The sequence below is a fragment of the Schistocerca cancellata genome, chromosome 3 (assembly GCF_023864275.1).
Source record: "Schistocerca cancellata isolate TAMUIC-IGC-003103 chromosome 3, iqSchCanc2.1, whole genome shotgun sequence".
Classification (NCBI taxonomy): domain Eukaryota; kingdom Metazoa; phylum Arthropoda; class Insecta; order Orthoptera; family Acrididae; genus Schistocerca; species Schistocerca cancellata.
In genome coordinates, this window is record NC_064628.1 from 501759542 (window position 1) to 501786884 (window position 27343).

The 27343-nt window shown below is 45.0% G+C and overlaps 1 protein-coding gene and 1 non-coding gene across 2 annotated transcripts in view; both read left to right on the plus strand.

Moving 5' to 3' along the window:
• The window catches only part of LOC126175272 (tRNA dimethylallyltransferase-like), a 1221602-nt gene extending 1194876 nt beyond the window's left edge, over window positions 1-26726 (plus strand). The window contains exons 7-8 of the mRNA XM_049921925.1: window positions 13294-13504; window positions 23411-26726. Coding sequence (XP_049777882.1) covers window positions 13294-13504; window positions 23411-24181 — 982 coding nt within the window. The 3' untranslated portion in view covers window positions 24182-26726. The remainder of the gene's footprint in view (window positions 1-13293; window positions 13505-23410) is intronic.
• On the plus strand, window positions 21421-21495 carry Trnas-cga (transfer RNA serine (anticodon CGA)). Its single transcript has one exon. It is a non-coding gene; the product is annotated as a tRNA-Ser (tRNA).
• Window positions 26727-27343: the final 617 nt, after the last annotated feature.

Here is a 27343-nt window from a genome sequence, read left to right on the forward strand (position 1 = left end):
GGCAGTTGCGAATACGGAGAACCATCAGCTGTATAGTGGGATGACGACAATGAAAATTTGTGCTAGACTGGGAATCGAACACGGATTTCCCGCTTATTGCGAGCGGTCGTCTTAACATTGGGCTATTGAGCACGCCCCAAAGCCAGATGCAAACTTCCATATTAGATCAACCCTATGTCTGCAACCTGCACTCGTACATCCATTACATATATCCTCGTCCAGATGTGATGATGATGTTTGGTTTGTAGGGTGCTCAACTGCGCGTTTATCAGCGCCCGTACAAATTCCCAACCTTTGCTCAGTCCAAACTCGCCGCATTCATGAATGATGATGAAATGATGAGGACAACACAAACACCCAGTCATTTCGATGCAGTTGAAAATCCATGATCCCGTCGGGAATCGAACCCGGGACCACGTGCTCGGATCCTCGTCCAGGGTAGACATTTTAATTGAAAGTCGCTTCCAGAGTCGGCGGATTAATGTGATATCGCAGTGCCTGTGTTGTTCAGAAACTCGATGCAATTTTTCTTCGGATGTGTATGCGTTTCAGAAAGAACAGGCACTGTAGCGACTACAACCGTATGAAATAACTGAAATGTATTGGCAGTTGCGAATATTGACATCAGCTGTTACGGAAAATCGGGATTCGAGTCCTGGTCCAGCTCACATTTTCATTGTTGTCATTCCATTATGCAGCTGATGATTGATCGTATTCACAACTTTGAATACATTTCATGAATGTAATGAAAGTACCTGTCTTCATGTCAGATAATCGTAAAACTTGTCTGTTAATTCCAATTACTGAGGAAAGAGTGTGCACTACTTGTCATGTTCTTTTCGAGACAGGTATAGGTTAGAGCAAATTCTAAGCTTCCTTGTCCAGCCAAAAGCTGACAAAGGAGATCGGACGTAATGTGATCAGGGTATCGGCCGGTGTTACCGGATGAGTTCTGGCGACGACGTCTGGCGACCGTTGTCGGTGCCACTGTGAACGCAGCCAAAGTTGTGTATATTTTGCGGATGTCCCGTTCTCGACGGCAGCATAAACACGGATGCAGACAGGGAACACACGTGCGGCCGCCGAGTTCGGCGTCCGGCGCGCTGTCGTCAGTCGCAACGGAAACGGCAGGCGCGGCTGCGGCTGCGGCTGCCGCTCTGTCGCCGGGGCAACGCTCGCCAAGGCGGACCGCGCTCCGCGGGAGGGCGCCGCCTGCTTCCGCCCCCCTAGACGTGCACTTCCTGTGCCCGCGCAAGCGCCCGAGGCGGCAACACACACTACGCCGCAGTTGTGCGGGCGGCCCGCTTGTAGGGGCCACGCCAGTTCCCTGATAACGCCGCAGAGGGAAGTTTGATTCTGCGATATTCCATCTGACTTTCGGAAAAACATCGTCTACACAATTCCGAAGATTGCAAGAGCCGACCAGTGCGAGAATTCTCGCACAACCAGCTCAATAGCTCATGCATCCAAGTTGCTGACAAGAATAATATACAGAAGAATGGGAAACCCGAGGAAGTGCTAGATGACGATCAGTTTAGCTCCAGGAAAGGTAAAGGCACCAGACAGGCAGCCCTGACGTTGCGATTGATAACGGAATCAAGACTAAAGAAAAATTAAAATACGTTCGTAGGATTTGTCGACCTGGAAAAAAGCTTTCGACAATGTCAAATGCTGCAATATGTTCGAAATTCTGAGAAAAATTAGGGGTAAGCTAGAGGGAAAGAATAAGCAATATGTACAAGAGGCAAGAGGGAACAATAAGATTGGGATACCAAGAACGAAATGTTGGGATTTAAAAGTGTGTAACTCAGTGGTGTGTTTTCGCTCCTATTGTTCAATCTATACATCTAAGAAGCTATGAGGGAAATAAGAGAATGGTTAAGAGTAGAATTAAAATTTAAGGTGGTAATATATCAATGTTCAGATTCGCTAATAATATTGCTATCCTTAGTGAACGTGAGGGAGAATTACAGGATCTGCTGTGTGGAATGAAGAGTCTAATGAATACGGAATATTGATTGAGAGTAAATCACAGAAAGACCAAATTAATGAGAAGTAATAGCAACGGCATCAGCGAGCAACATAACATCAGGATTGCTTATCACGAAATAGATTAACTTAAGGAATACTGCTACGTACGCAGCAAAATAACCCATGACACAAGGACCAGAAAGGAAAAAAACCCAAGACTACCACTGGCAAAAATGACATTCCTGTCCAAGAGAAGTCTTACTAGTATCAGACATAGACTTTAATTTGAGAAAGAAATTTCTGAGAATGTACGTCTGGAGCACAGCGTTGTATGATAGTGAAATATTGACTGTCTGAAAACCGGGAAAGAAGAGAATCGAAGCATTTGAGATGTGATGCTACAGAAGAATGTTGAAAATTAAATGGAATGATAAAGGAACAAGCAGGTTCGCCGGAAAATAGGCGATGAAAGGCATATATGGAAAACACTGACAAAAGGACGACGTGGTAGTAGAGGGAAGTGTAGAAGGTAAAAACTAAAGAGGAAGGCAGAGATTGGAATACATCCAGCACATATCTGAGGTTGCAGGTGCTACACTAAGATGAAGAGGTTGGCACAGGAGAGGAGTTCGTGGTGGGTCGAATCAAATCAGTCAGAAGACTGAAAGAAAAGGCACCTCTGGAACCTAATAAAACATCGATTCTGCGTGTCATGGTTTCCACAAGCCCTTGGTAGGTTACCGGAGGTGAATGGTACCAGATATCAACACACACGTTGCGCAGCTCTCGTAACCTACGAGCCGGTGGAATGTTGGCGTGCAGTTGGTGTCCGATAACGTCCTACATTGTTACAACGGGTTCAGATCACACAAATTTGATGGTCAATGCATCAACATGAAGTTCTCTATAATGCTTCTCAAACCACTTAGCATGATTCTGGCCTTGTGACATGGAAATTGTCCTGATGGAAAATGCCTTCACTTTCGGGGAAGACCACAAGCGTGAAGGGACGCAGGTGGTCCGCAATAGTATCCACATAGTATACAGCTGTCATGGTGCTTTTGATTACTATCACAGGTCCCATGAAAGCCCAGCTGAATGTCCACCATACTACAAGGGGAATTCAATAAATAATGCAACACCATTTTTTTCTGTAAGCAAGTTAGTTTTATTCAAGATTCCAGTACACCATTTTATTCCCCACTCCTTTGGCTACAAAATCACATTTTTCAACGTAATCTCCCTTCAATGCGACGATCTTACGCCACCTTACTGTGAGGGCCTGTATGCCTGCATGGTACCGCTCCACTGATCGATGTTGAACCAACGTCTTGCTGCATCAATAACCTCCCCATCATCCACGTACAGGTATGCACTTTAGAGCCTATGTTTACTAGTCATTTTTTTCTTGTTTTGATGGAAAGAACCTGTCGCTAAAGTTTGCAGTGTCTTCCTTCTTTTTGCCGGCCGCGGTGGTCTAGCGGTTCTAGGCGCTCAGTCCGCAACCGCGCGACTGCTACGGTCGCAGGTTCGAATCCTGCCTCGGGCATGGATGTGTGTGATGTCCTTAGGTTAGTTAGGTTTAAGTAGTTCTAAGTTCTAGGGGACTGATGACCACAGATGTTAAGTCCCATAGTGCTCAGAGCCATTTTTTTTTTCTTCCTTCTTTTTCCTGGGGCATATCAAAAATGTGGAAATACTTTAAATTGGTCAACTGCTGACCAATTTAAAGTATTTGTGGTTCTTGATCACATTTAAATCGTCCCCTCATAAAATTTCCGATGAATGCCCATGTCTCCACATGCGTGGATCATTTATATGCTTGATATGTTTTTGCCAATTTTGACGAAGTTATAACCAGGATTTGCTTTGTGCCTTATCAGCCTATGTGTTGCTAAGTTCACGTTCTATCTCTCAGACTCAGCGTAGATGCTCTCTGCTGAATAGTCATTGGATTTCGCGATAGTTCTAGCAGTAGTAGTATGTTTATTTGGGTTGTTGTCAAATGAGCGATCGTAAGAATGCTAGACTCGTTTTCCAAATTCATGTTTTCTTTGACCAACATATCCACTCCACAGTTGTGTTTAGATTTGATGCATTGAGATAGTTCTTTAAACTTTCGTGTAATGTAGAACATCACGTCAGTATATTAATATTTGAATACGGTGCCACTGTCTTGTATGGACTTGGTCCACAAATAATGAAACTGAAACTGTTGTGTAAACTCTATGGATCATACGTTAAAATGTTTCATGGTTTCGAGATTGCAGTCCCATTCCTCATCCTTAATGTATTTTTGGGAGAAGAATAAATTGAAGGAGTCATTGATGAAATTAGACGTCCAGTTCTGTTCCAATAACACATATGCTGAATATGAAAGACATCCGTTGCAAGCTTTTTTAAATGAGTATCAGACGGAGGTGGTGTTTAAGTCCTAGAGAAAATTGAAACGTAACCGTTTCATAGTACAGGGTGATCAAAAAGTCAGTATAAATTTGAAAACTTAATAAACCACGGAATAATGTAGATAGAGAGGTAAAAATTGACACATATGCTTGGAATGACATGGGGTTTTATTACAACAACAAAAAATAAAGTTCACAAATTGTCCGACAGATGACGCGTGGAAGATCTCTTGCGCGCGTCGTTTAGTGATGATCGTGTGCTCAGCCCGCCACTTTCGTCATTCTTGGCCTCCCAGGTCCCCAGACCTCAGTCCGCACGGTTATTGGCTTTGGGGTTACCTGAAGTTGCAAGTGTATCGTGATCGACCGACATCTCTGGGGATGCTGAAAGACAACATCCGACGCCAATGCCTCACCATAACTCCGGACATGCTTTACAGTGCTGTTCACAACATTATTCCTCGACTACAGCTAATGTTGAGGAATGATGGTGGACATATTGAGCATTTCCTGTAAAGAACATCACCTTTGCTTTGTTTTACTTTGTTATGCTAATCATTGCTATTCTGATCGGATGAAGCGCCATCTGTCGGACATTTTTTGAACTTTTGTATTTTTTTGGTACTAATAAAACCCCATGTCAATCCAAGCATGTGTGTCAACTTGTACCTCTCTATCTACATTATTCCACGATTTATTCAGTTTTCAAATTTATGCTGACTTTTTGATCACCCGGTATATGAGTGACATAGGGTGTGCTATGTAGGTGGAAATGAAGAGGAAGGCAGATAGAAGTGTGGAATGGCGTACTGCTGCAAACATGACGGCGGATACTACAGAAGAAGAAGAAGAAAGATGACCACGAAGGGATTTATTGCGAGTATTTACGGATTTACTGGTACGCGAACAGGAAGGATTTATTGGCACGCCAACGAAAAGAGACGGGGATGCCCGGCTGGCAGCTGCTCGGCGGACGCCTGTTTGCGTGTCCGGGCGGGACACAGCGGTGTGGGGTGGGGAGCGTCTTTCCGCGGCGCGGCCGCAGTGTCTGGGGCTGAATGCAGCGCGGCCAGGGACCGACGGCCAAAGACGCGGCCGGAAGCTCGCCCACAAAGGCGCGGCCCTTTCCTCCCCTCGCGGCCGCTGCAGCTGCCGCCGCCAGCCACCTCCGAGGTATCCGCTGCTCCGCCCAGCCACCGCGGCCAGTTTCTCCCCGTCCTCTTGCCGCGCGCAGGCCGTTATCACGGCGTGGCCACGGCGCCTGTGTAGCCGCCTCCGGATCTGAGCTGTCCGCCTCTCAGACTGACATACCGGGGTTCGATCCTCGGCACTGCCAGCATTCGTTACATGGCGGGACAACTCCGACAGAATGGACAGCTGAGGAGCGACACTGCGTAAGCCAGTGTCCACGACACTCCATTGAAATCGCTTCGTCTGAGGTTCTCGCAACGTTAACAGACTGTGTTGTTGCTATGGTCTTCGTTCCGAAGATTATTATATAGACTATGTAGCAGTAAGAGCAAATCGAGGGTAATGGACTGTCGCTGAATTAAATCAGGTGATACTGAGGGAATTAGATTAGAAAATGAGACACTTAAAGTAGTTTTGCTATTTGGCGAGCTAAATAACTGATGATGGTCGAAGTAGAGAATATAAAATGTAGACTGGCTGTGGCAAGGAAAGCGTTTCTGAAGAAGAGAAATTTGTTAACTTCGTACATAGATTTGTCAGGAAGTCTTTTCTGAAAGTGTTTGTATGGAGTGTAGCCATGTATGGAACTGAAACATGGACGATAAATAGTTTAGACAAAAAGAGAATAGAAGCTTTCGAAATACGGTGCTACAGAAGAATGCTGAAGATTAGATGGGTAGATCACATAACTAATGAGGAGGTATTGAATAGAATTGGGGAGAAGAGGAGTTTGTGGCACAACTTGACTAGAAGAAGGGATCGGTTGGTAGGACACGTCCTGAGGCGTCAACAGATCACCAATTTAGTATTGGAGGGAAGTGCGGAGGGTAAAAATCTTAGAAGGAGACCAAGGCATGAATACACTAAGTAGATTCAAAAGGATAGAGGTTGCAGTAGTTACTCGGAGATGAAGAAGATTGCATAGGATAGAGTAGCACGGAGATCTGTTTCAAACCAGTCTGTGGGCTGAAGACCACAACAACAATAGTAGTAATCATTTGACAGCTGGCGACCGGAACCGCTGCCGCCACCAGTACAACAGGAGTCCGGCCGGCATTGCCGCCTTCCACTGTGTTTCCTCTTTCCTTGCGTAAAGCATTGTGCCTGCCAGTCCTCGAGTAGGAAACTTCTCCACGTAAAATGAAATCTTCTGACGGGTGAAAACAAAATGGTTGGATTGTATTTCTCTCACAAAACTACATAATTTTTAAAAGAATGTTAGTACACACATCACAAGGAGTTTTGCATCATCTCGGTTCCGAGAGTTCCGGAACCTGTACAGAAAACTGGAATAGAGGTCGACATAAACATCATTTCAGCCCTTTTTAGTGCTCTTGATAACCACTCATTGCATGTTGTACCACCACACAGCGAGACCTTCAAAGGTGGTGGTCCAGACTGCTGTACATACCTACATCTAATACCCAGTAGCACGTCCTCTTGCATTGATGCATGCCTGATTCGTCGTGGCATACTGTCCACAAGTTGATCAAGACACTGTTGGTTCCGATTGTCCCACTCCTGAACGGCGATTCGGCGTGCATCCCTCAGAGTTGTTGGTGAGTCACGACTTCCATAAAAAGCCCTTTTCAATCTATCCCCGGTATGTTCGATAGGGTTCATGTCTGGAGAACATACTGGTCACTCCAGTCGAGCAATGTCGTTATCTTGAAGGAAGTCATTCACAAGATGTGCACGATGGGGGCGCGAATTGTCGTCCATGAAGACGAATTCCTTCCCAATTTGCTGCTCATATGGTTGCACTATCGGTCGGAGGATGGCATTCACGTATCGTACAGTCGTTACGGCGCCTTCCATGACCACCAGCGGTGTACGTCGCCCCCACATAATGCCACCCCAAAACAGCAAGGAACCTCCACCTTGCTGCACTCGCTGGACAGTGTGTCTAAGGCATTCAGCCTGACCGGCTTGCCGCCAAACACGTCTCCGCCGATTGTTGGTCGAAGGCATACGCGACACTCATCGGTGAAGAGAACGTGATGCAAATCCTGAGCGGTCCATTCGGCATGTTGTTGGGTCCATCTGTACCGCGCTGCATAGTGTCGTGGTTGCAATAATGGACCTCGTCATCGACGTCGGGAGTGAAGTTGCGCATCACGCAGGTTATTGCGCACAGTTTCACTCGCAACACGACGTCCTGTGGTTGCACGAAAAGCATTATTCAACATGGTGGCGTTGCTGTCAGGGTTCCTCCGAGCCATAATCCCCAGATAGCGGTCATCCACTGCAGTAGGAGCCCTTGGGCGGTCTGAGCGAGTCGTGTCATCGTCAGTTCCTGTCTCTCTGTATCTCCTCCACGCCCGAACAACATCGCTCTGGTTCACCCCGAGACGCCTGGACACTTCCCTTGTCGAGAGCCCTTCTTGGCACAAAGTAACAATGCGGACGCGATCGAACCGTGGTATTGCCGTCTAGGCATGGTTGAACTACAGATAACACGAGCCGTGTACCTCCTTCCTGGCTGAATGGCTGGAACTGATCGGCTGTCGGGCCCCCTCCGTCTAATAGGCGCTCCTGATGCATGGTTGTTTACATCTTTCGGCGGATTTAATAACATCTGTGAACAGTCAAAGGGATTGTGTCTGTGATAAAATATCCACAGTCAACTTCTATCTTCAGGAGTTCTCGGAACCGGGGTGATGCAAAACTTTTTTTGATGTGTGTAGCTTAGCAAAAACACTAATGTTTGTTACATATGTGTTTGAAATAAATTTACGGCGGAGTTTCCTAACAGTCTCAGTGGCCGTTGAAGACACATTTATCTGTGGGAAACGACGTTGGCGACCCGTAAACCAGGAGTGTCATCGTTGTTAAGAATTGTCTCTGTAATAATTGTCATCATGAAAATGGCAGCGCGACCGCTACGGTCGCAGGTTCGAATCCTGCCTCGGGCAGGCATGGATGTGTTTGATGTCCTTAGGTTAGTTAGGTTTAAGTAGTTCTAAGTTCTAAGGGACTGATGATCTCAGATGTTAAGTCTCATAGTGCTCAGAGCCATTTGAACCACCTAAAAATGGCAGCTTGTATAGCGATGCACTTATAACTGAGTTTTTTGCAGTCTCCTCTTTGATTGCAGTAACTGTAATTGGCGATGTACACCAAACGCGCTCCACGTTTACTTTTATAGTAGTCGAAAAGTTGTAAACAGCCTTTTGCTCCCTTTAATTTATCCCTGCTGCCTTCGGCATATGAAAGAATGTATTCCAGGTCAACATGGTCAAAAAATTTCTCTAAATGTACAAATGTTGTAAACATACGTTTGCTTTTCTGCAACATATCTTCTAAGATAGGTCGCAGAGTCAGTATTGTCTCGCGTGTTCCAACGTTTCTTTGGAACAGAAACTGAGCTTCCCCCAGGTCGGCTTCTACCAGTTTTTTCAGTCTTCTGTAAATAATTCATGTTATAACGCATGATCAACAAGTTTCCGTTCGAAGGCCGTACAGTCCAAAAAGCCAACCGGGCAGAATCGCTGTGAGCTTTGCGGCAGTCATACCACCGACGCATCAGGTTGAAGATACCTGTTTGGTAAAACACTGTTCTGCTGCGTGAAGCAGTCCGTACCTGCCTGCTACACATTCTCTTCCGACAGGACTCTTCGACCATACAACACCTTTTTCAAGGGACCGTAGGCGTGCCCGTGGTGTCTGCGACCGGCGTCTTGTGACGAATCGCGACCAGCACAGAAACTGGCCCACAACTCCAACGGTGGTGTTCGAGAGATATGCTGCTCCATACACATACTTCATTCTCCGATGGACGTCTACCAGCGTTTAAACTTCGACAGCCAAGGGAAAAAATGAAGCTGCACGTTGGTCCTGACTGGACGCCGTAGGTAATAATGTCGCCATAGCTCACGTTTCCGCATTTACTGCGCGCACGTCGGAAAGATGCGAATACCATACAACTTCCTTGCCTTCTTGTCGGTATTTATATGCCCGCATTTCGTATCACACTACGTTGCACATAGGCCGCAGCAACACCATCAAAGGGAAACTTTTTGATCGCCTCTTATAGTACAGGGTGGTTGTATTTAAACTTTCGGTACGTAAAAGGGCTTCCGTGAAAAACGAGTGACCGCAGAGCAACGAAATTGTGTGAAAACATTTGTAAGGGCCTGCGGAAGAGAAATAACGAATAAACCGTCGAAAGAAACACATTTTAATTTCCGCGTGAGAGAGTAGCATTTGTCAATTGCGTGGCGTTCTTACTTTCCATGTTACAAACGTTGCTCAATGTAACGACCATCTGCATCCACAAGAGCATCGTTCAGAACTAGGCACTGCTGTACTGCCCGAAACATGTCAGGTGGGATTCGCTACCTCCCACGCTAAGCTACGAGGGGCGTTTGAAAAGTCCCTGCAAGTCCGAGAGATGGCACCACCGGCGTGTATCGAGGTCATGTTTAGTTAGTAGCATCTTTGTAAAGAACTCACACCAAGGTTCAGCCATATTGGTCTATTTCTTTGCGTTTGGCATTCGTGTGAATTAAGGAAGTCGAGTGATTGTCAGAAAATGAACGAAAAAGAATTTCGTGTGATGATTAAACATTACTTTATGAAAGGCAAAACGGCTCTGGAGACTAAAGAGAAGCTTGACAAACATTACGGTGACTCTGCACCTTTGAATAGAACAGTTTATAAGTAGTTCCAAAATTTTCGGAGTGGCCATATGGGCACAAGTGATGCTTAACGTTCTGGACGTCCTGTGGAGGTTACGACTCCAGAAATCATTGATTTATGGTAATTATTATTATTATTATTATTAAGCATTACAATCCATGAAGGCTTTTTGCTGCAGAATGGACAATGTTGAACCACTTTGTTCTGTCTTTACAAGTAATTTGCCACTGTCTGTCATGTCCTAGTTTTCTGAGATCGTCTTGAATATTGTCCAAGTATCTCATGCGTGGGCGTCCAAGAGGTCGTCTTCCGGTGGGAATCTCTTCAGTCACTTTCTTGATGGTCCTGTTTGGTGGTGCTCTGATGACATGCCCTATCCATTTCAGTCTTTTGGCTTTAATTTTGGCCACTATATCGGAGTCTTTATATAATTTGTAAATTTCATTGTTATTTAGCAATCTCCATTCATCACTGATCCTATCTCTTTATTTTTTGATTTATGGTAATGGATGACAGAATAGTTAGGGTACGTGAGATTGCTAGTGCTTTGGGCATCTCGAATGAAAGGGTACATAATATTTTGCATACACATTTGGACATGAGAAAGCTATCCGCAAGATGGGTTCCGCGATTGCTCACGCTTGACCAAAAACGGAATCGTGTGAAGTGTTGCAAGGATGGTTTGCAGCTGTTCAGGAAGAATCCGCAGGACTTTAAGCGTCGTTTCGTCAGTGTGGGTGAAACATGGATACATTACTATGCTCCTGAGACCAAAAAACAATCTAAACAATGGGTTACCAAGGGAGAATATGCACCAAAAAAGGCGAAGACCATTCCTTCGGCCGGAAAGGTTATGGCGACCGTCTTTTGGGATTCGCAAGGGATAATCCTCATCGACTATCTACAAAAGGGTAAAATTATTACAGGTGAATATTATTCATCGTTATTGGACCATTTGAAAACCGAGCTGCAAGAAAATCGGCGGCGATTGGACCGCAAAAAAGTCCTTTTCCATCACGACAAGGCACCAGCACACACCTCAGCAGTTGTGGTCGCAAAATTAATGGAAACAGGATTCTAACACGTTTCACATCCCCCCCTATTCTCCAGACTTGACTCGCTCGGAGTACTGTTTGTTCCCCAATTTGGCTGGCGGTGCACAGATTTTATTCAAACGAGGAGGTGGTTGCTGCAACTAATATCTATTTTGCAGATTTGGACAATTCCTATTATCGGAAGGGATCAACAAATTAGAACAGCGTTGGATGAAGTGTATAAGTCTAAAAGGAGAATATGTCGAAAAATAAAAAAGGTTTACCCCAAACATGTAAGTAGTTTTTATTTTTGCACCGCCTTTTCGAACGCCCCTCGTAATATTCAGTCTCCAACGTGTGTTAGTGTCCCGGTGATAAACCGTGTGCTTCAAGTAACCCCACAGCTAGAAACCACACGGGTTCAAATATGGTGAACGTGGTGACCACGCTGTTTGGAATTCCCAAATCGCTAGTTAATTCGAATTTCCGAATCATGTTCGTCAACCTATGTGCGGAAAGACATCCACTCCGTATTCCTTCAATGCATCAATACTCGTGAAAACCAGTAGTACTATTACTGTTGTTTTATCAAAAAAGCATTACGAGTAAAACCTTCCGCACCTTTTCGAGATCCATGTTGACTGTCTGCAGCTGTAATGCACACTGATGCTTGAGCATCAGCCCCACGTCGCCGTACCAGTACCGGCGGCGAACGGCAAGTCATGACACTAACACGCAAATGTTGCAGCGCACAGTCGGAATATCATTCCTATGACATTCCTATGAACTTGAGTAACCTGCAGTAAATAGTTTTCCGTCTACACAAGTAGCGGAAGTTTTATTATAACTACCCTGTATTTAGCAACCATGACGTATTAAACTGATAGTTCGGAAATACTCAAACCTGTCAGCACATGCTTTCTTTCTTCTTCTTCTTCTTCTTCTACTTCTTCTTCTTCTTCTTCTCGAGGGGCATGAAAGGGAAGCAGTGGTTGGGAAGGGAGTGAGACAGGATTGTAGCCTATCCCCGATGTTATTCAATCTGTGTATTCAGCAAGCAGTAAAGGAAACAAAAGAAAAATTCGGAGTAGGAATTAAAGTCCATCGAGAAGAAATATAAACTTTGAGGTTCGCCGATGACATTGTAATTCTGTCAGAAACAGCAAAGGACCTAGAAGAGCAGCTGAACGGAATGGACAGTGTCTTCAAAGGAGAATATTATTTGAACATCAACAAAAGCAAAACGAGGATAATGGAATGTAGTCGAATTAATTCGGATGATGCTGAGGGAATTAGATTAGGAAATGAGACACTTAAAGTAGCAAATGAGTTTTGCTATTTGGGGAGCAAAATAACAGATGATGGTCGAAGTAGAGAGGATATGAAATGTAGACTGGCAATGGCAAGGAAAGCGTTTCTGAAGAAGAGAAATTTGTTAACATCGAGTATAGATTAAAGTGTCAGGAAGTCGTTTCTGAAAGTATTTGTATGGAGTGTAGCCATGTATGGAAGTGAAACGTGGACGATAAATAATTTGGACAAGAAGAGAATAGAAGCTTTCGAAATGTGGTGCTACAGAAGATTGCTGAAGATTAGATGGGTAGATCACAAAACTAATGAGGAGGTATTGAATAGAATTTGGGAGAAGAGAAATTAGTAGCAAACCTTGATCGGTTTGTAGGATATGTTCTGAGGCGTCAAGGGATCACCAATTTAGTATTGGAGGGCAGCGTGGAGGGTAAAAATCGTAGAGGGAGACCAAGAGATGAATAGACTAAGCAGATTCAGAACGATGTAGGTTGCAGCATCAAACCAGTCTCAGGACTGAAGACCACAACAACAACAACGTTCACCTTGAAGGCTGACGGTATTTAGCCGTCAGTCTCGTGTATTTTTCACGCGCTCTTTTGCGAGCCGACATGGTTCGATGGCATATTTTAGACTGTTTCCAGTTCGAGGCTCTCTTCGGAGACCTGGAAGAGACGTCCGGGGCTACATTCCCGATTCTGCCGTCGCGCCTCACTTATGTGGGTGTGTGTGTGTGCTTGCAGGGAGCCGGACTACACGGAGGGCATCTTCCAGTCGATCGGCTTCAAGGAGTTCCACTCGTGGCTGGTGCAGCCGGAGGCGGCGCGGCGCAGCGAGCAGGGCCAGGCGGAGATGCGGCGGTGCGCCGACGCGCTCAAGGCGGCCACGCGCCGCTACGCGCGCAAGCAGCTGCGCTGGATCCGCAACAGGTTCCTGCGCCGCCCCGACAGGCAGGTCGGTACAGCAGTCTGGCCAGGGCCCCGCCTTTCTCACACCACGTCCTGGAAGCCATTCAAACATTCTCGTCTTCTGTGCCTCGCAGCTTCCTTCGTGTCGCGCGTTGTCACACTCGCGACCACGGCCGGAATGCTCGTACGCTTGGCGATGTGCTACGCACTGCTTTGCGAATTCTATTTGAGATGTTTACTGACCGACCCGAATTAATATTCTTCTCCTGTGCACTATCAAATAATTGTCTTGGTAGTTATAATTAAACTGACGGTGTTTCGACTGCTGCTGTATACATCGCAGGACACTGAAGAATCGTAATTGTTCACTAACCAGTGCGCTTACGGTGTATGCTGGAAAACAATAGTTCCTCTTTCTGCCATCAGGTCAAGATATGGCGCTAGAAGCAGTCAGCATGTGTAATGGATCCTGTTTTGACGTCAGTATGCTGTTTTTAGCTAGCCGACGGTGCTGATTTCTTTTGTCAAGTGACTGTTGGTGTAAACGGTTGGGAAGGTACGGAAAACTACGGAACCCAGTGGCTATTGAGAAGAGAGAATAAAAGTAAAGTTGTTTTATCAGAACGGCAGCAACAACAGCGCTGCATTGCTGGAATATCGCCGATAGGAACAGCTGCAAAGAGGCTTCACATGAATGAATGGGATAAAGAAGATGATTAAGGAAATTGAAGAAACAGATGAATGAGGTAGTGGAGCAGGTAGAGGGAGACGGGCCAATCCCGTGCACTTGTTACTTAAACTCATATAACTACAGCCAACTGGGCATCACATGCCTCAAAGTCTCTAGCCAGTGCTCCAGCTGTCTCACGGGAATTGTCTCTCAGTCTCACGAACACACATAAAATACTGTTTCAGGAAATAAAAATTTTGTCCCAGGCCTCGACATACTGGGATTCTGTTATTAAGGAGGCTGTTGAAATAAGAATGAGCGAGAAGAACTTTAACCGTGATAGCGGATACTATGTGAGCGGTGCATGGAAACGAGCGCTCGATGCGGAGAAGCAGCAGAGATATTCCTTGCAGGGTTTACGTTCTCACGGAAGCTATGGCGCCACCAGCGCAGCCATTGACGCCGTCTCGATGGCACTACGTAATCGCTGACCAATCACAAGCCGACCAATCAGAAGCCGTCCACGGGCTAAATAAGGCCACCACAGCAGCAGTGAAGACAGTCAGTTGCTCCTGACGATGACGCTGGAGGCTATCGTCGAAAGCTTGAGATTTTGTTTCGAATTGACAGGGCAAGAAAACAGAGATTGTTTTACGTATGAGTGGTAACGTGCTTGCCTCCCATGCAGCGGGCCCGGGTTCAGTTCCCGGCCGGGTTGGAGATTTTTTCCCCTCGTGGACTGGGTTTTGTGTTGTCCTTATCATCATTTCATCGTCATCGTCGGCACGCAAGTCGCCCAATGTGGTCGACTGAAATAAGACTTGCACTTGGCGGCAGAACCCGAATGGGGCCTCCCGGCCAACAATGCCATACGATCATTTCATTCTTTTTTTACTAACAGAGAAGCAGCACTATGTGAAATAAACACAAATATCAGTGTGGGACTTAGGACGAACTTATCCGTGAGGATACTGCAGGGAAATGTGGCGTTAATGTGCTATGGCAGCAGACGAGCGACGCGAGTGTCCTTGCTGACAGCACGACCACGGCTGCCGTGTCTCTCCTGGGCTCGTGACCATATCAGCTGGACTCTTAGACTATTGAGAAACCGTGGCCTGGGCAGATGAGTCCCGATTTCAGATGGTAAAAGCTCATGGTAAGCTTCGAGTGTGGCGCTGACCCTACGAGTCCTTGGATCCAAGTTGTCAACAAGGTACTGTGCAAGCTGTTGGTGGCTGTGTGTACATCAAATGGATTGGGTCCTCTAGTCCAGCTGAATCGATCATTGACTGTAAATGGTTATATTAGGCTACTTGGACACCATTTGTAGCCATTCATGGACTTCATGGTCCCAAACAGGCTTGGAATTTTTATCGATGACAATGCACCGTGTCTCCAGATCACAATTGTTCGTCATTGGTTAGAACATTCTGGACAATTCGATCCCCCATAATGAATCTCATCGAAGATTTATGGGACATAAGCGAGAGATAAGTTCGTGAACAGAGTCCTGCACCGGCAACAGTTTCCAATATTTCTACAGAGAGTTCCAACGACTTGTTTAGCCCACGCAACGTTAAGTTGCTGCACTATTCTGGGCAAAAGGACGTTCGATACGAAATTAGGAGATGTCCCATGACTTTTGTCACCTCAGTGTATTCCACTTGTTTTGACAGTATTCAGTGATTGAACCAATTGTAATAGCAGCCTTTAACGTTGTACAGTAAAGCATTACTGGGACTATTAGCTAATATTTCTTTGCAGTATTAATCACTGTTGCTGCTACTTTTGTGTATCCTGGCAATATGGACTCATTGGGCCACAATATGCTTCTTCTGTGTATCCTGGCCATATCGACTCATTGGGCCTCAGGATCTGAGTGATACAGTATTCGCAAAAGTTAATGTGTAGAGCTCGTTGAAGACTCTTCAAGCAGTGGAATGTAAAGTCTGAGAGAAGTGTAGATTGCAGACGACATGAGTCGTCACTTTACAAGCGTGCGGACGTGGATTCAGTGATCCGCAGAGTCGTGCTCAGCGACAGCACGACTCAGCATTCTGTAATCGCACGATAGAAAGTCACCTGTAGTGCATGACTGACTCACTGCTATGCTACCTATGTACTGGTGAATTTTTAGTCGCTCAGTGATTCTTCTGGCAATGAGACTACTTTCAGCAAGCCGTGGTTTCCGGTAGGTCCATCTAAACCAAGAAGTGATCACTTTCTTTGCATGGTGAAAAAAATTTGGTCAAGCTTTATGTTTCGCACACCCTTTTGCCACTACTGACGGTACAGTGGCGTGCACTGCGTAAAAGATTCTGTATCGTTTCTGAAGAGTCTATTCTGAGATATAATTGGTAACTTTCCCCATGATATCTATGATAAAGGGATTATGGTACACTACTTAACTGTTGAAAAGGAGCAGCAACGTTGTTGGACAGGAATAACCACAGTCAAATATGAACGACATGAAACATACTACATACAAAATAGAGTATGTTTATAACGAAAAATGGTGCAGATTTCACTACATGGGCCAGCAGGGTAGCAGACAAAAATAACGTTCATATTTCACACAGCTTATATTCCCAACATAAAGATCGATATCGGACTCCCCTTGGGAACTAATGGTCATTTGGCATCTATTATTCATGTTGGCTGCCAAATTGTTGAGGAGTTCTTCAGGGATATCGGTTTCCAGTTTTTGTACGGTTCGGGGACGTTGAGAAAGACGTCTGCCAAGAACATCCCAGCCATGCTCAGTAGCGGTGGTAGTGATCCTGGTCACTGCCGCCTACTAGTGGACGTTCCAGCTTTCATGGTGAGGGGTAGGCGTAAGGAATTTTAAAAACATTTTTGGTAGGTTTTCATAAAAGTTTGTCGTAAAGTGTTCATTAAATAATTCTTATTATTTGCTTTACCTTGCTGTAACTCTGCTTTAAAAAGTTTGTAAGATCACTACCGTATCTAGTGAATCACGGTTACTGAGGAGCCAGTGGGCTGTTAGAAAAGAGACACAAAAGCGGGCGGTAGGTAAAGAAGGTTGACTACGCCTGCACTGTAGGGTTTAGGTTTACAGACCATTCCTTACGTTCAACATCTTCACTTCCCAGTGTGCCCGACACCTCAGCGTCCTGTGTGGGCGGGCGTTGCCGTACGTGAACAGAAAGTCGGGACCTACCGCACTCGCAAACAGACGGACATGATTCAGAAAAATCTCTCGGAAATACCGCTGCGCTGTAGCAGATATGCAGCGGTGTTCGGCCATTGCGCATAATGCCTGTTCACACAATAACGCCTTCGCCATCCCAATGACGTTCGTGAACATCATGTGGTGTGTAATGTGTTCCCTTCTCTCTCCACACTAACTGGTGGCCAGAATCACTTGCCACAGTGAAGCAGAATTCGTCGGAGAACTTCGCTGTGGACCATTGTTGCTGACCATAACCAACATACTCGATACACCAATGAACTCATCCTCGGCGATGGCGTGGTTGAAAGTGGGATGCATCTAACAGGCTTCCGAGCATACAAACTAGCCAGATTAAATCGCCGCGAAATGGTTCTGATAGATACTTGGGTACCGGTCTTGTGTACAAGGTCTGCAGCGATCTGCCGAGGAGTGAGATGTCTCTTCCTTTTCGCCTCTAGGGCTGCAAAGTATCGATTCTCTTGCGGTGTGGTGGTCCGTATATGACCACTGGCATGCTTTCGCATAACATTTCCAGCTTCAGTGGCCTTTTTTAATCGCGAAATGCCATTTTTAGACAGACTCATCACTGTGGCCACAGTAGTGGCACTTTGACCGGCTTCGAACCGTCCAACTGCTCGTCCACAATCTTAAGCACCCAAACGATGTCTTGCAGACATGTTGCTGTACCACACGGAATGTCGCACTAATGGATTCCATAACAACCTTCGTCAAACACCGTATGCCTGAACTGTCGGATACATAAAGAGCGTTCCTACACATGCTTAGCTGCAGTTAACACGTCCCGCCCCCTACATTTCCTTTCACTGTCGCTGGTCGGTTGTTCCGTAGCAACTGATGATTGGGTTGTCCTTAGCAAGTGTCAGTTGTTACTTAGCAATTTTTAAGCAGTGTAGTAATGAACATGGAGAACAACATGTTTCTCAAAGATTGGTTAGATAGTCGACGATCTACGGCTGTTAGCCTGGTAGCTTCGTGTGCATGTTCCCTCTGAGGTAAGTCGGTCGGAAACATGTCTTGTGTTAGTGCATCTTTTCTGGTTATAATCATACTTTCTGATGTTGATACTCATCTTGTCACAGAATGATTGAATGGGGCTAATGAAACTTCGAAAATCAGCTCACGTCATAGCAGAAGATATGTGTGGTATTGAAAAAATGAATGTCGCTCTTTTCTTTTGGTTTTTAAATTCTCATCCACGTTTCTTTACATTAATGGGTGCAGTTGGTAATATCTGTAGATGATTTAAAGGGCTGCGTTATTGACGAAACAAAACTACGAGACAGAGCTAACCATCGCATGTACACGACAGGGAAAGTAGTCAGAATGTACGGGCTTTCGTACCCGTCAACAAAGACATCGAAGGGATATGTTATTCTGTTGGAAAAAGAGCACATCGGAATACAGGAAAACAAAATGGCAGAAGAAGTAGCTTAGGAGACCGACGAGGAAATATAGTGACATACTGTGACATCCCTTGCGTACTGTAGTGATGTACAGTGCCATGCATCAGAGGGAAACGAGAAGGTGATGTTTTATTAGGAATTATGGACGTTGAAGTCATGACCAATTTTCATTTCGTCCACTGAGTGGAGACAAAGTCCATTAAAGCAACTTCGGACAGAGTTCTGCCGCACGGTGCACAAATTCCGCCTACAGCGAGAAGATATACCAGTGTGTACTGCTTCCAGTATATAACATCATATCTGAAACATTTTCACTGGACGTGTTTTAATATCGTGACAAGAGGACAGCAGCTAGTTTGCTAGCTGTTCTGTCCTATATACCGTCTAACAGAGAAGTGGCGACAAATAGAAAGACTTGCTTCCTGGCCAGTTAAGGCACACAATCATTTATAACAAACAGAATACAGTGGTGCATGTTTTAGGAGCATCTGAACTTGATGGGTGATGTTTTCAAGGTCTTCAAACAAACCTTGTTCTCTTTTATTACTAGCAATTGTATAATTTCATTCTCTTGGGCTTTATGAAGCTGCATTATAACAAAACTCGTTATGGTTACAGTGTCGAAAACGAACACATGATGGGTTCCTAATAAGAGTTCAGCACAACGGTAGTAAGTATAGACATCAGTATCACAGATATGAAGTCCATATGTCAAATAATAAAAGTGCAACCCTTACGAGGGCAACTATACAAGTTGAAACACACAACACGTCGCAACGTCATAAAAATCAAATACAATACAAAGCCAACGAACTTCGGAGCACAACCATATATTCAGGAGTGCGCGTTTCTAGATAAACAGTTACACTAACTCATTTTATTGTATTATGTGTACTGGTACGGTAACAAAATCCCTATAAATGCTGTATTTTTTTATTTTACATATGGGCTTCACACCTATGATAGTTGTGGCGCTTCCTACCATGGTTGTGCGTAATTATTATTAGGGAGGGCATCCCGTGTTACTTTTTCACGCACTGCTATGTGAGTCACAACATGCTCTAAGCATAACAAGTCTTGTTGTGATGTAGTCTCATATCGCCCAGAAGGGCGTAGTTAGTTAATTGTTAATAATGAAATAAAATGTTTATCTCAAAGTAAAGGAACAGCCTACAAAGAAAAATGACTTTCTGAAAGAAATCTACTGCTACTTTGAACCCCAATACATAAGTGACTATTCATTTTTTCAAGGCGACTATCCCCTATTCCTCTTGTTCGTGATTAGACAACTACATTTATCTGATCAATTGATTTAATATTTGTGTATTTTTACAGTACTCTTTCAAACAAAGCATCATATATCCAATATGTACCGTTGATTCGCTTAATGTGTTTGTGTATGGGTGTGTGTCTCTGTCTCTCTGTGTGTAAGTGTCCATTTTTACCAGGGTTAATTATTATTGTTCCTATTTTAAATATGTTAACCTTATTTGTCTAAGTACACTGGTGTGCAAAACTTGAGGGCGACAGGAACTGCCGCATGATGTGTTGCTGCTAACAAGAGAACCTCCCATCGCACCCCCCTCAGATTTAGTCATAAGTTGGCACAGTGGATAGGCCTTGAAAAACTGAACACAGATCAATCGAGAAAACAGGAAGAAGTTATGTGCAGCTATGAAAACAATAAGCAAAATATACAAACTGAGTAGTCCATGCGCAAGATAGGCAACATCAAGGATAGTGTGAGCTCAGGAGCGCCGTGGTCCCGTACTTAGCGTGAGCAGCTGTGGAATGAGAAGTCCTTCGTTCAAGTCTTACCTCGAGTTAAAAGTTTACTTTCTTTATTTTCGCAAAGTTATGACCTGTCCGTTCGTTCATTGACGTCTCTGTTCACTGTAATAAGTTTAGTGTATGTGTTTTGCGACCGCACCGCAAAACCGTCCGATTAGTAGACGGAAGGACGTGCCTCTCCAATAGGAACCGAAAACATTTGATCGCAAGGTCATAGGTCAACCGATTCCTCCACAGGAAAACACGGCATGTGCGTCACATGACAGGAATATGTTGTCGACCCACCTAACTTGTACACTTGGCGAATGAGTAAAAAGATTCTTCTACCTTGCCCGATTTAGGTTTTCTCGTGGATGCGATAATCACTCCCAAAAAGTGATGAAAACATAAGAGTTGTCACATAAACTGCAAAAAATGAATGCAACAGTTTCACAGTCGCATCGGACGGACGGACGGACGGACAGATAATAATTGTCTGAAAATAAAAAATTAAACTTTTCAGTCGAGCCAAGACTTGAACCAAGGATCTCTCGTTCCACATCTGCTCACCCTAACCACGGGACCACGGCGCTCCTGAGCTCACACTATTCTTGATGTTGCCTATCTCTCCGCATGGACTACTCATTTTGTATATTTTGCTTATTTTTTTCATAGTTCCACACAACTTCTTCCTGTTTTCTCGATTGATTTGTGTTCAGGTTTTCAAGGCCTATCCACTGTGCCAACTTATAACTAAATAAGGGAGGGGGGTGCGATAGGGAGGTTTCCTTGTAAGTAACATAGCTCGATGAAACTAGGACCATACACAAAAATAACTGGTACAGTATAAAGGTAGGAGACGAGACACTGGCAGAAGTAAAGTTGTTGGGACGGGGCGTGAGTCGTGCTTGGGTAGCTCAGTTGGTAGAGCAGTTGCCCGCGAAAGGCAAAGGTCCCGAGTTCGAGTCTCGGTCCGGCACACAGTTTTAATCTGCCAGGAAGTTTCATATCAGCGAACACTCCGCTTCAGAGTGAATATCTCATTCTGGTACAGTATAGTACAGAAGGAATATGCAATAAGGCGAACTGAACTGACATTTTTATTCAAAGATAATAGTTACACTGGAGTCATTGCGATTTATGGTGGTCCCCTGGACATTACAAAAGGCGATACGTGGTTCTTAATACGGGGTGTGACCACCTGGGACGGTAGTGCATGCCCCGCGTAGTTCTTTCATTCTGATCATGTTGGTAAAGACTGCTTGTGGTAGGGCGTTCCGTTCCTGCACCAGCGCGGTTAATAGCTGCTGGCCATACTGAAATACGTCTCCCCAATGCATCCTACACGTCCTCGATGAGCTTTAAGTTGGGGGAAAGAGCAGGCCAGTCCATTCACCGAATATCCTGTTGTTCTAAAAGCTACTCCACCCACAAAGTTGGATGTGGTCGCGCATTGACGTTCATAAAAATGAAGTCAGGACCGAATGGCCGGCCGCTGTGTCTGAGCGGGTTTTTTTGAGGAGGAGACCAGACAGCGAGGTCATCGGTCTCATAGGATTAGGGAAGGACGGGGAAGGATGTCGGCCGTGCCCTTTCAAAGGAACCATCACGGCATTTGCCTGGAGTGATTTAGGGAAATCACGGAAAACCTAAATCAGGATGGCCGAACGCGGGATTGAACCGTCGTCCTCCCGAATGCGAGTCCAGTGTGCTATCCGTGCGGTTCTACGCCCATCAGTCAGGAACCGCGCTGCTGCCACGGTCGCAGGTTCGAATCCTGCCTTGGGTATGGGTGTATGTGATGTGATGTCCTTAGTTAGGTTTAAATTGTTCAAAGTCTAGGGGACTGATGACCTCAGATGTTAAGTCCCGTAATGGTCAGAGCCATTTGAACCATTTGAACCGAATGTACTACTGAACTAACGCACAAGGGGAAGGAGTACAGTGCGACAATAACGTTGACTGGTGAATGTGCCCATGTTCAAAAATTTGGAGATCAGTAAGTCCATACAGCATTAAGCATACCTTCACCATAAGCCCTATACCATCAGAACTATCATGTTCGACAATGCCCCCGGGTACATTATGTACCTCTTATGACGAGAGGTGGAAACAGGTAATGCACCAGAAAATATTGTCGAACTTGATGGTTCTGGGGATCCATGGTTATGGTGTGGGAAGACATAGTGTTGCACAGGCGTAATGACCTCAAAGACTCTGAATACGGTACACTCACGAGTCAGTGTTACTGTGACACTGTTCTCCTTCCCCATATGTGTTTTTCAGGGATGCATTCGGGTCTAACTTCATTTCTATGGATGATAATGCATGAGCGCATCAAAATGTGCTGGCTGAGAAGCTCTTGGAATGAGGTGATACCTGGCGAATGAACTGGCCTGCCCGTTCGCGTGGCTTAAATCCCGTAGAGGAGGTGTGGGGTGCGTTCAGGAGATGTCTTTCAGCACGTCCACACGCACCTACGACCATTCAGCCGTTACCAACGGCGCCGGTAGAGGGATGGTACACCCTACCACAACTCTTTACGAACCTAATGGCCAGGATGAAAGCACGTTGCAGAGCATGCATTTCTCTCCATGGTGATCATATACCCTATTAAGAACCATGTCCTTTTCTAGTGTCGACGGAACCATCGTAAATCACGGTGGCTTCAGTATAATTATTGCCCTTGAATAAAAGTGTCATTTCCGTTCATCTTATTTCGTATTTCTCCCTGTTGCCTCCTGTGCTATGCTGAAGCAATTCTTTCTTTTTCCGGTCCAAGTTTCATCCAGCTGTGTAAAACATCAAGCGAAAATTACTTCCGTTCTTACGTTTTGCACGCCGGTGTATTTCTTAGTGATGGGCCGGTGTTCTGAGGTAGTACGTGTGTTGCAGGTGCCGCCTGTGTACGCCGTGGACACGACGGACCCCGGCCGCTGGGAGGAGCTGGTGGCGGCGCCGGCCATCGCCATTGTCAATTCCCACCTGCGCGGGTTGCCGCCCCCGCAGGACCCGCTACCCGTGGAGCCACCGCTCGCGCACCAGGAGGGCACCTTCCACTGCCCAGACTGCGACCGCGTCTTCGTGGGCACCTTCCAGTGGCAAATCCACCTGCGCTCCAAGAAGCACGCGCGCCGTGCCAAGAAGAAACCCACGCCGCTGCCGACCACAGCTCAAAAAGAGGGCACTGTAGAGGAGGGATTGTCAAGCCAGGACTCCCCAGAACCTATGCCGAAAGAGGACCCTCCACACGAGACGTCACCGAAAAAGGACCCACCAGAAGAGATGATGCTGAAAGCGGGCCCTCCAGAAGAGGTGGTTTCGAAAGAGGACCCCCCGGATGAGAGTCTGCGAGGACAGGACCCTCCAGAGGAAATAAAGCTGAAAGAGGATCCTCCCGAGGAAGGGGTACCGAAACAGAACCTGCAGATGGAAAACATCACGATGGAGGAGCCGCAGGAGGAAATGCTGCGTACTGAGGATGCTCCAGTCTGCGGCTCAGGTAGCGGACAACAGCATCGAGGAGACGAAAATGAAGCTGTTACTTCTGCAGGCGACCGTAAAAGTGCTGCCAACCTAGAAACAAAGCACCAGGTACAATGTGCCGAAGAGGACAGTCCATCTTCTGGCACTATTAATGGTACAACTAGCCCAAAGCAAGAGTAGATGTGGACCAACAAGAGCAGCAAACAATGCTGAAATGTGCTGACACCTTTTAAACAGCACATTCCTTAGCCATATAAACCTTAGTTAACTTTAAATGCGCACATTTTAAGTTAGGATTTTCAGTGACTGTTATTGACATCGAATGAAACAACGAGTTTTCTGTTAGCAGTCACTGTTTATTTATATCCACGACACGTTTCAAAGGTTTAAACCTTCCTCATCAGGTGGATTAGCATTTGTCAGTATGACATGTGTCATGATACAACACACGCATATGTCATGCCAACAAATGTAAATCCATCTGATGAAGGAGGTTTAAACTTTTGAAACAGATAAATAGTGACCGGTAACAGTAAATTTGTTGTTTCATTCGAAACCTTAGTTAATTTTTAAGATCAGTCATAGCCTTCGTCTCAGCACCATAATGTTTTTACATTAGTGATATTGCAGAATAACGAATAAAATTTTCGTTGCATTTTCTCCTTAAACAGGTCCCCAACCGGTTTACATTTCCAGGTTTCCTTCATTTTCCGTTCTTTTCCATCTCTAATGAGGGAAGTATACATCCAATGCATTACCAGTTTTGCTCATCTGTTACACGATTGTAGTGCATACGTAGGTGTAGCACATACTGCTCTAGTACGATGCACTTCTCAAGCGTTTCCGAGAAATCGAGATTCAAAGTTTTACGAGCCTTTTGAACGAGAGCGACAATCGTCTAGCAGCGTCGTTAGCGGAACCTGTTAAGGCGGCAAACTAGAATTGTACCTGAGCTGCATTCGAATCTCGCTGTTTTTCCCCCTGATTATCGACCCAGCAGTTTTGTCGTCACAGCGAATAATATTTCTGGGGAAAGCAACAGTAATAATAATAATCACGATCATAGTGGTACATTCGTGGTGAAATACAATAATGAATCGTGATGAAATGAACATTTATTTATCGATTCATTCATCCACTTACTGAAAAGTTATCACACTGAAGTCACTACATTTACGATTATTCTTAGTTACTGATTGGCCGACAGAACTTGGTGTGCCATCTGTCACAAAAGCATGAAATGCATAGTACAGGTTTGCACACTTGATGCAGTTGTCCACTGCACAGGACAGCTGTTATGTCATTTATTTGGCCTTTTCAGTCACTCCAGAGACTGCAAATAACGCAGGGCACAGAACCAATAGGGAGTATCCACTGGAGACGACTGCGTGCACTTGCAACGTCAGAATTTATTAAAAACGCCAAAGAAACGGTACTACGGTTGTGCACTTCAGTAGACAACTGCACCACGAGGTTAATGAGTGCCACTTTCTGAAACATAAATTTGGTTTTTAATAATGACAGCGGAAAACACACGTCATTAACTTTTTATAGAATAGCCATCCACAAATAATTTTTGACACAAACCTTGCCTGTTTGGACATAGGTACGAGTGCCGGAGCTCTCAACTGATATAGTGCCAGGAAGTGAAGAAATCTTCGCCTGATGAAATTTCTGCCTGTCCTGCGACAGTACAGAAGCAGTCTGCAGTAATTTGAGGAAATTTTTGACTTGCATAGCCAAGTATACGTCCCAAGACAGCCTCAGTGTTGCCATAATTGTACCTCGCCCAGTTGTACCGCAGTGATTATCATTAATATTATTGTTGTTTCCCGCAGAAATATGATTCGTTGTAACGATGCCAGAGTTTAGTGGAAGATTAGCAAAAATGACGCGACTCGAATGCACTGCGGACAAACTTACAGTCTGCCTCCTTCATCGGCTGCGCTAACGCCGCTTCTAGACGGCTGGCGCTTTGGAATGGCGTCCATCACCTCCGTAAAAAACTTTGCACAACGATTTCTCGAAAACAGTTGACAAGCTGACAAGCGCCAAAACTTTTCTATGTAAGCTTGTCTTGTAAGCTGTTCATTTCCTGTTACATCTTTACCCATTTCGGTTCATAAGGTGACCCAATTCGCCAAATGTCTCTGGTCCATGAATGGCAGGCAGCCAGCTGAGTTCCTTCGTTGGAAGAAATATTGCATGTTAATTACAATGTAACAGAGACGGTGGCATACGCTTCTTCGTCACCAGCCAAAAATTCGATATTCTGTACTAACTTTTAAGCTTCTGGATTAAGCGTCCGTCAAATACAAACACTAAGTTCGGCTGCAGCTTTGGTATTCCTCTCAATGAGACTATATGATGCCTCTGACCATCACTACCCCTTCGAAACAGTTCCATATTTGTCTACAGCAGTACAGCAGTACAAGATTTAACACATATTCATTTCAGTATTTCATTCCATTGAGTTACATATCAAGTGCCAAAGCTAGTGCCAAACTATTGTCACGAAGACCTCGAAATGAGTGATGCAACATTATCACCTCTGAGTACGTACGTCATATTTCGCTTTCCTCCAGTTCGTAGTACCATGTCATGTTGAACATGAATACTCAATGCGAAACAAGAAACAACACTTGAGCGTAATGAATATATAAGCTGCTCCTTCTATTAGACGACCAACAATCTCACATACATTTTCATCCCAACTGTGCAACTGTGCAACTGTGTAAACTCATTTGTCTGTCTTCCATAACTATTTCTGTTCGTAACAACGAAGGTTTGCGTAACCTGCCCCAAATCTCTTTCTATGATTCAGTCACCTCTTTTACTTTCCATACAGCTGTACCGTATTCATCTATTTTAGGTTTTAAGTTCCTACATCCAGGTCAAACAGGATGTATTCAGTTTTCCTTCGTTGAGACGAATCTCACAAATTGTACCATAAAGTTCATGATGGAGTGAGGCTCCCAGCGTTGAAAACACGCCATTGGCGGAAATACCTGAGAACGATAGCCATATATTTGCACTATTTATTTTTTTAGCAAAAGACTTGAATAACGAAGATAAGACTGTATTTTTTAATAAAGATTGAAGCAGCAAATACATTGTTTTTATTATTAGTCTAAACACCAATTTCATGTTTCCTTTGAGTCTTTGCGAACGACTTCCAACCCTGAGAACAAAATACCACTGTGACATCATCCTCATCCTAGCACTCGTTGCACATTGTGCATTGCTCGCCTGGACACATGCAATAAATTTCCATAGAATTATTTTTGATTGCAGGCCATGTTATGTTGTAGAATGATGTATCAGTGTTTTGGCCACTATTGT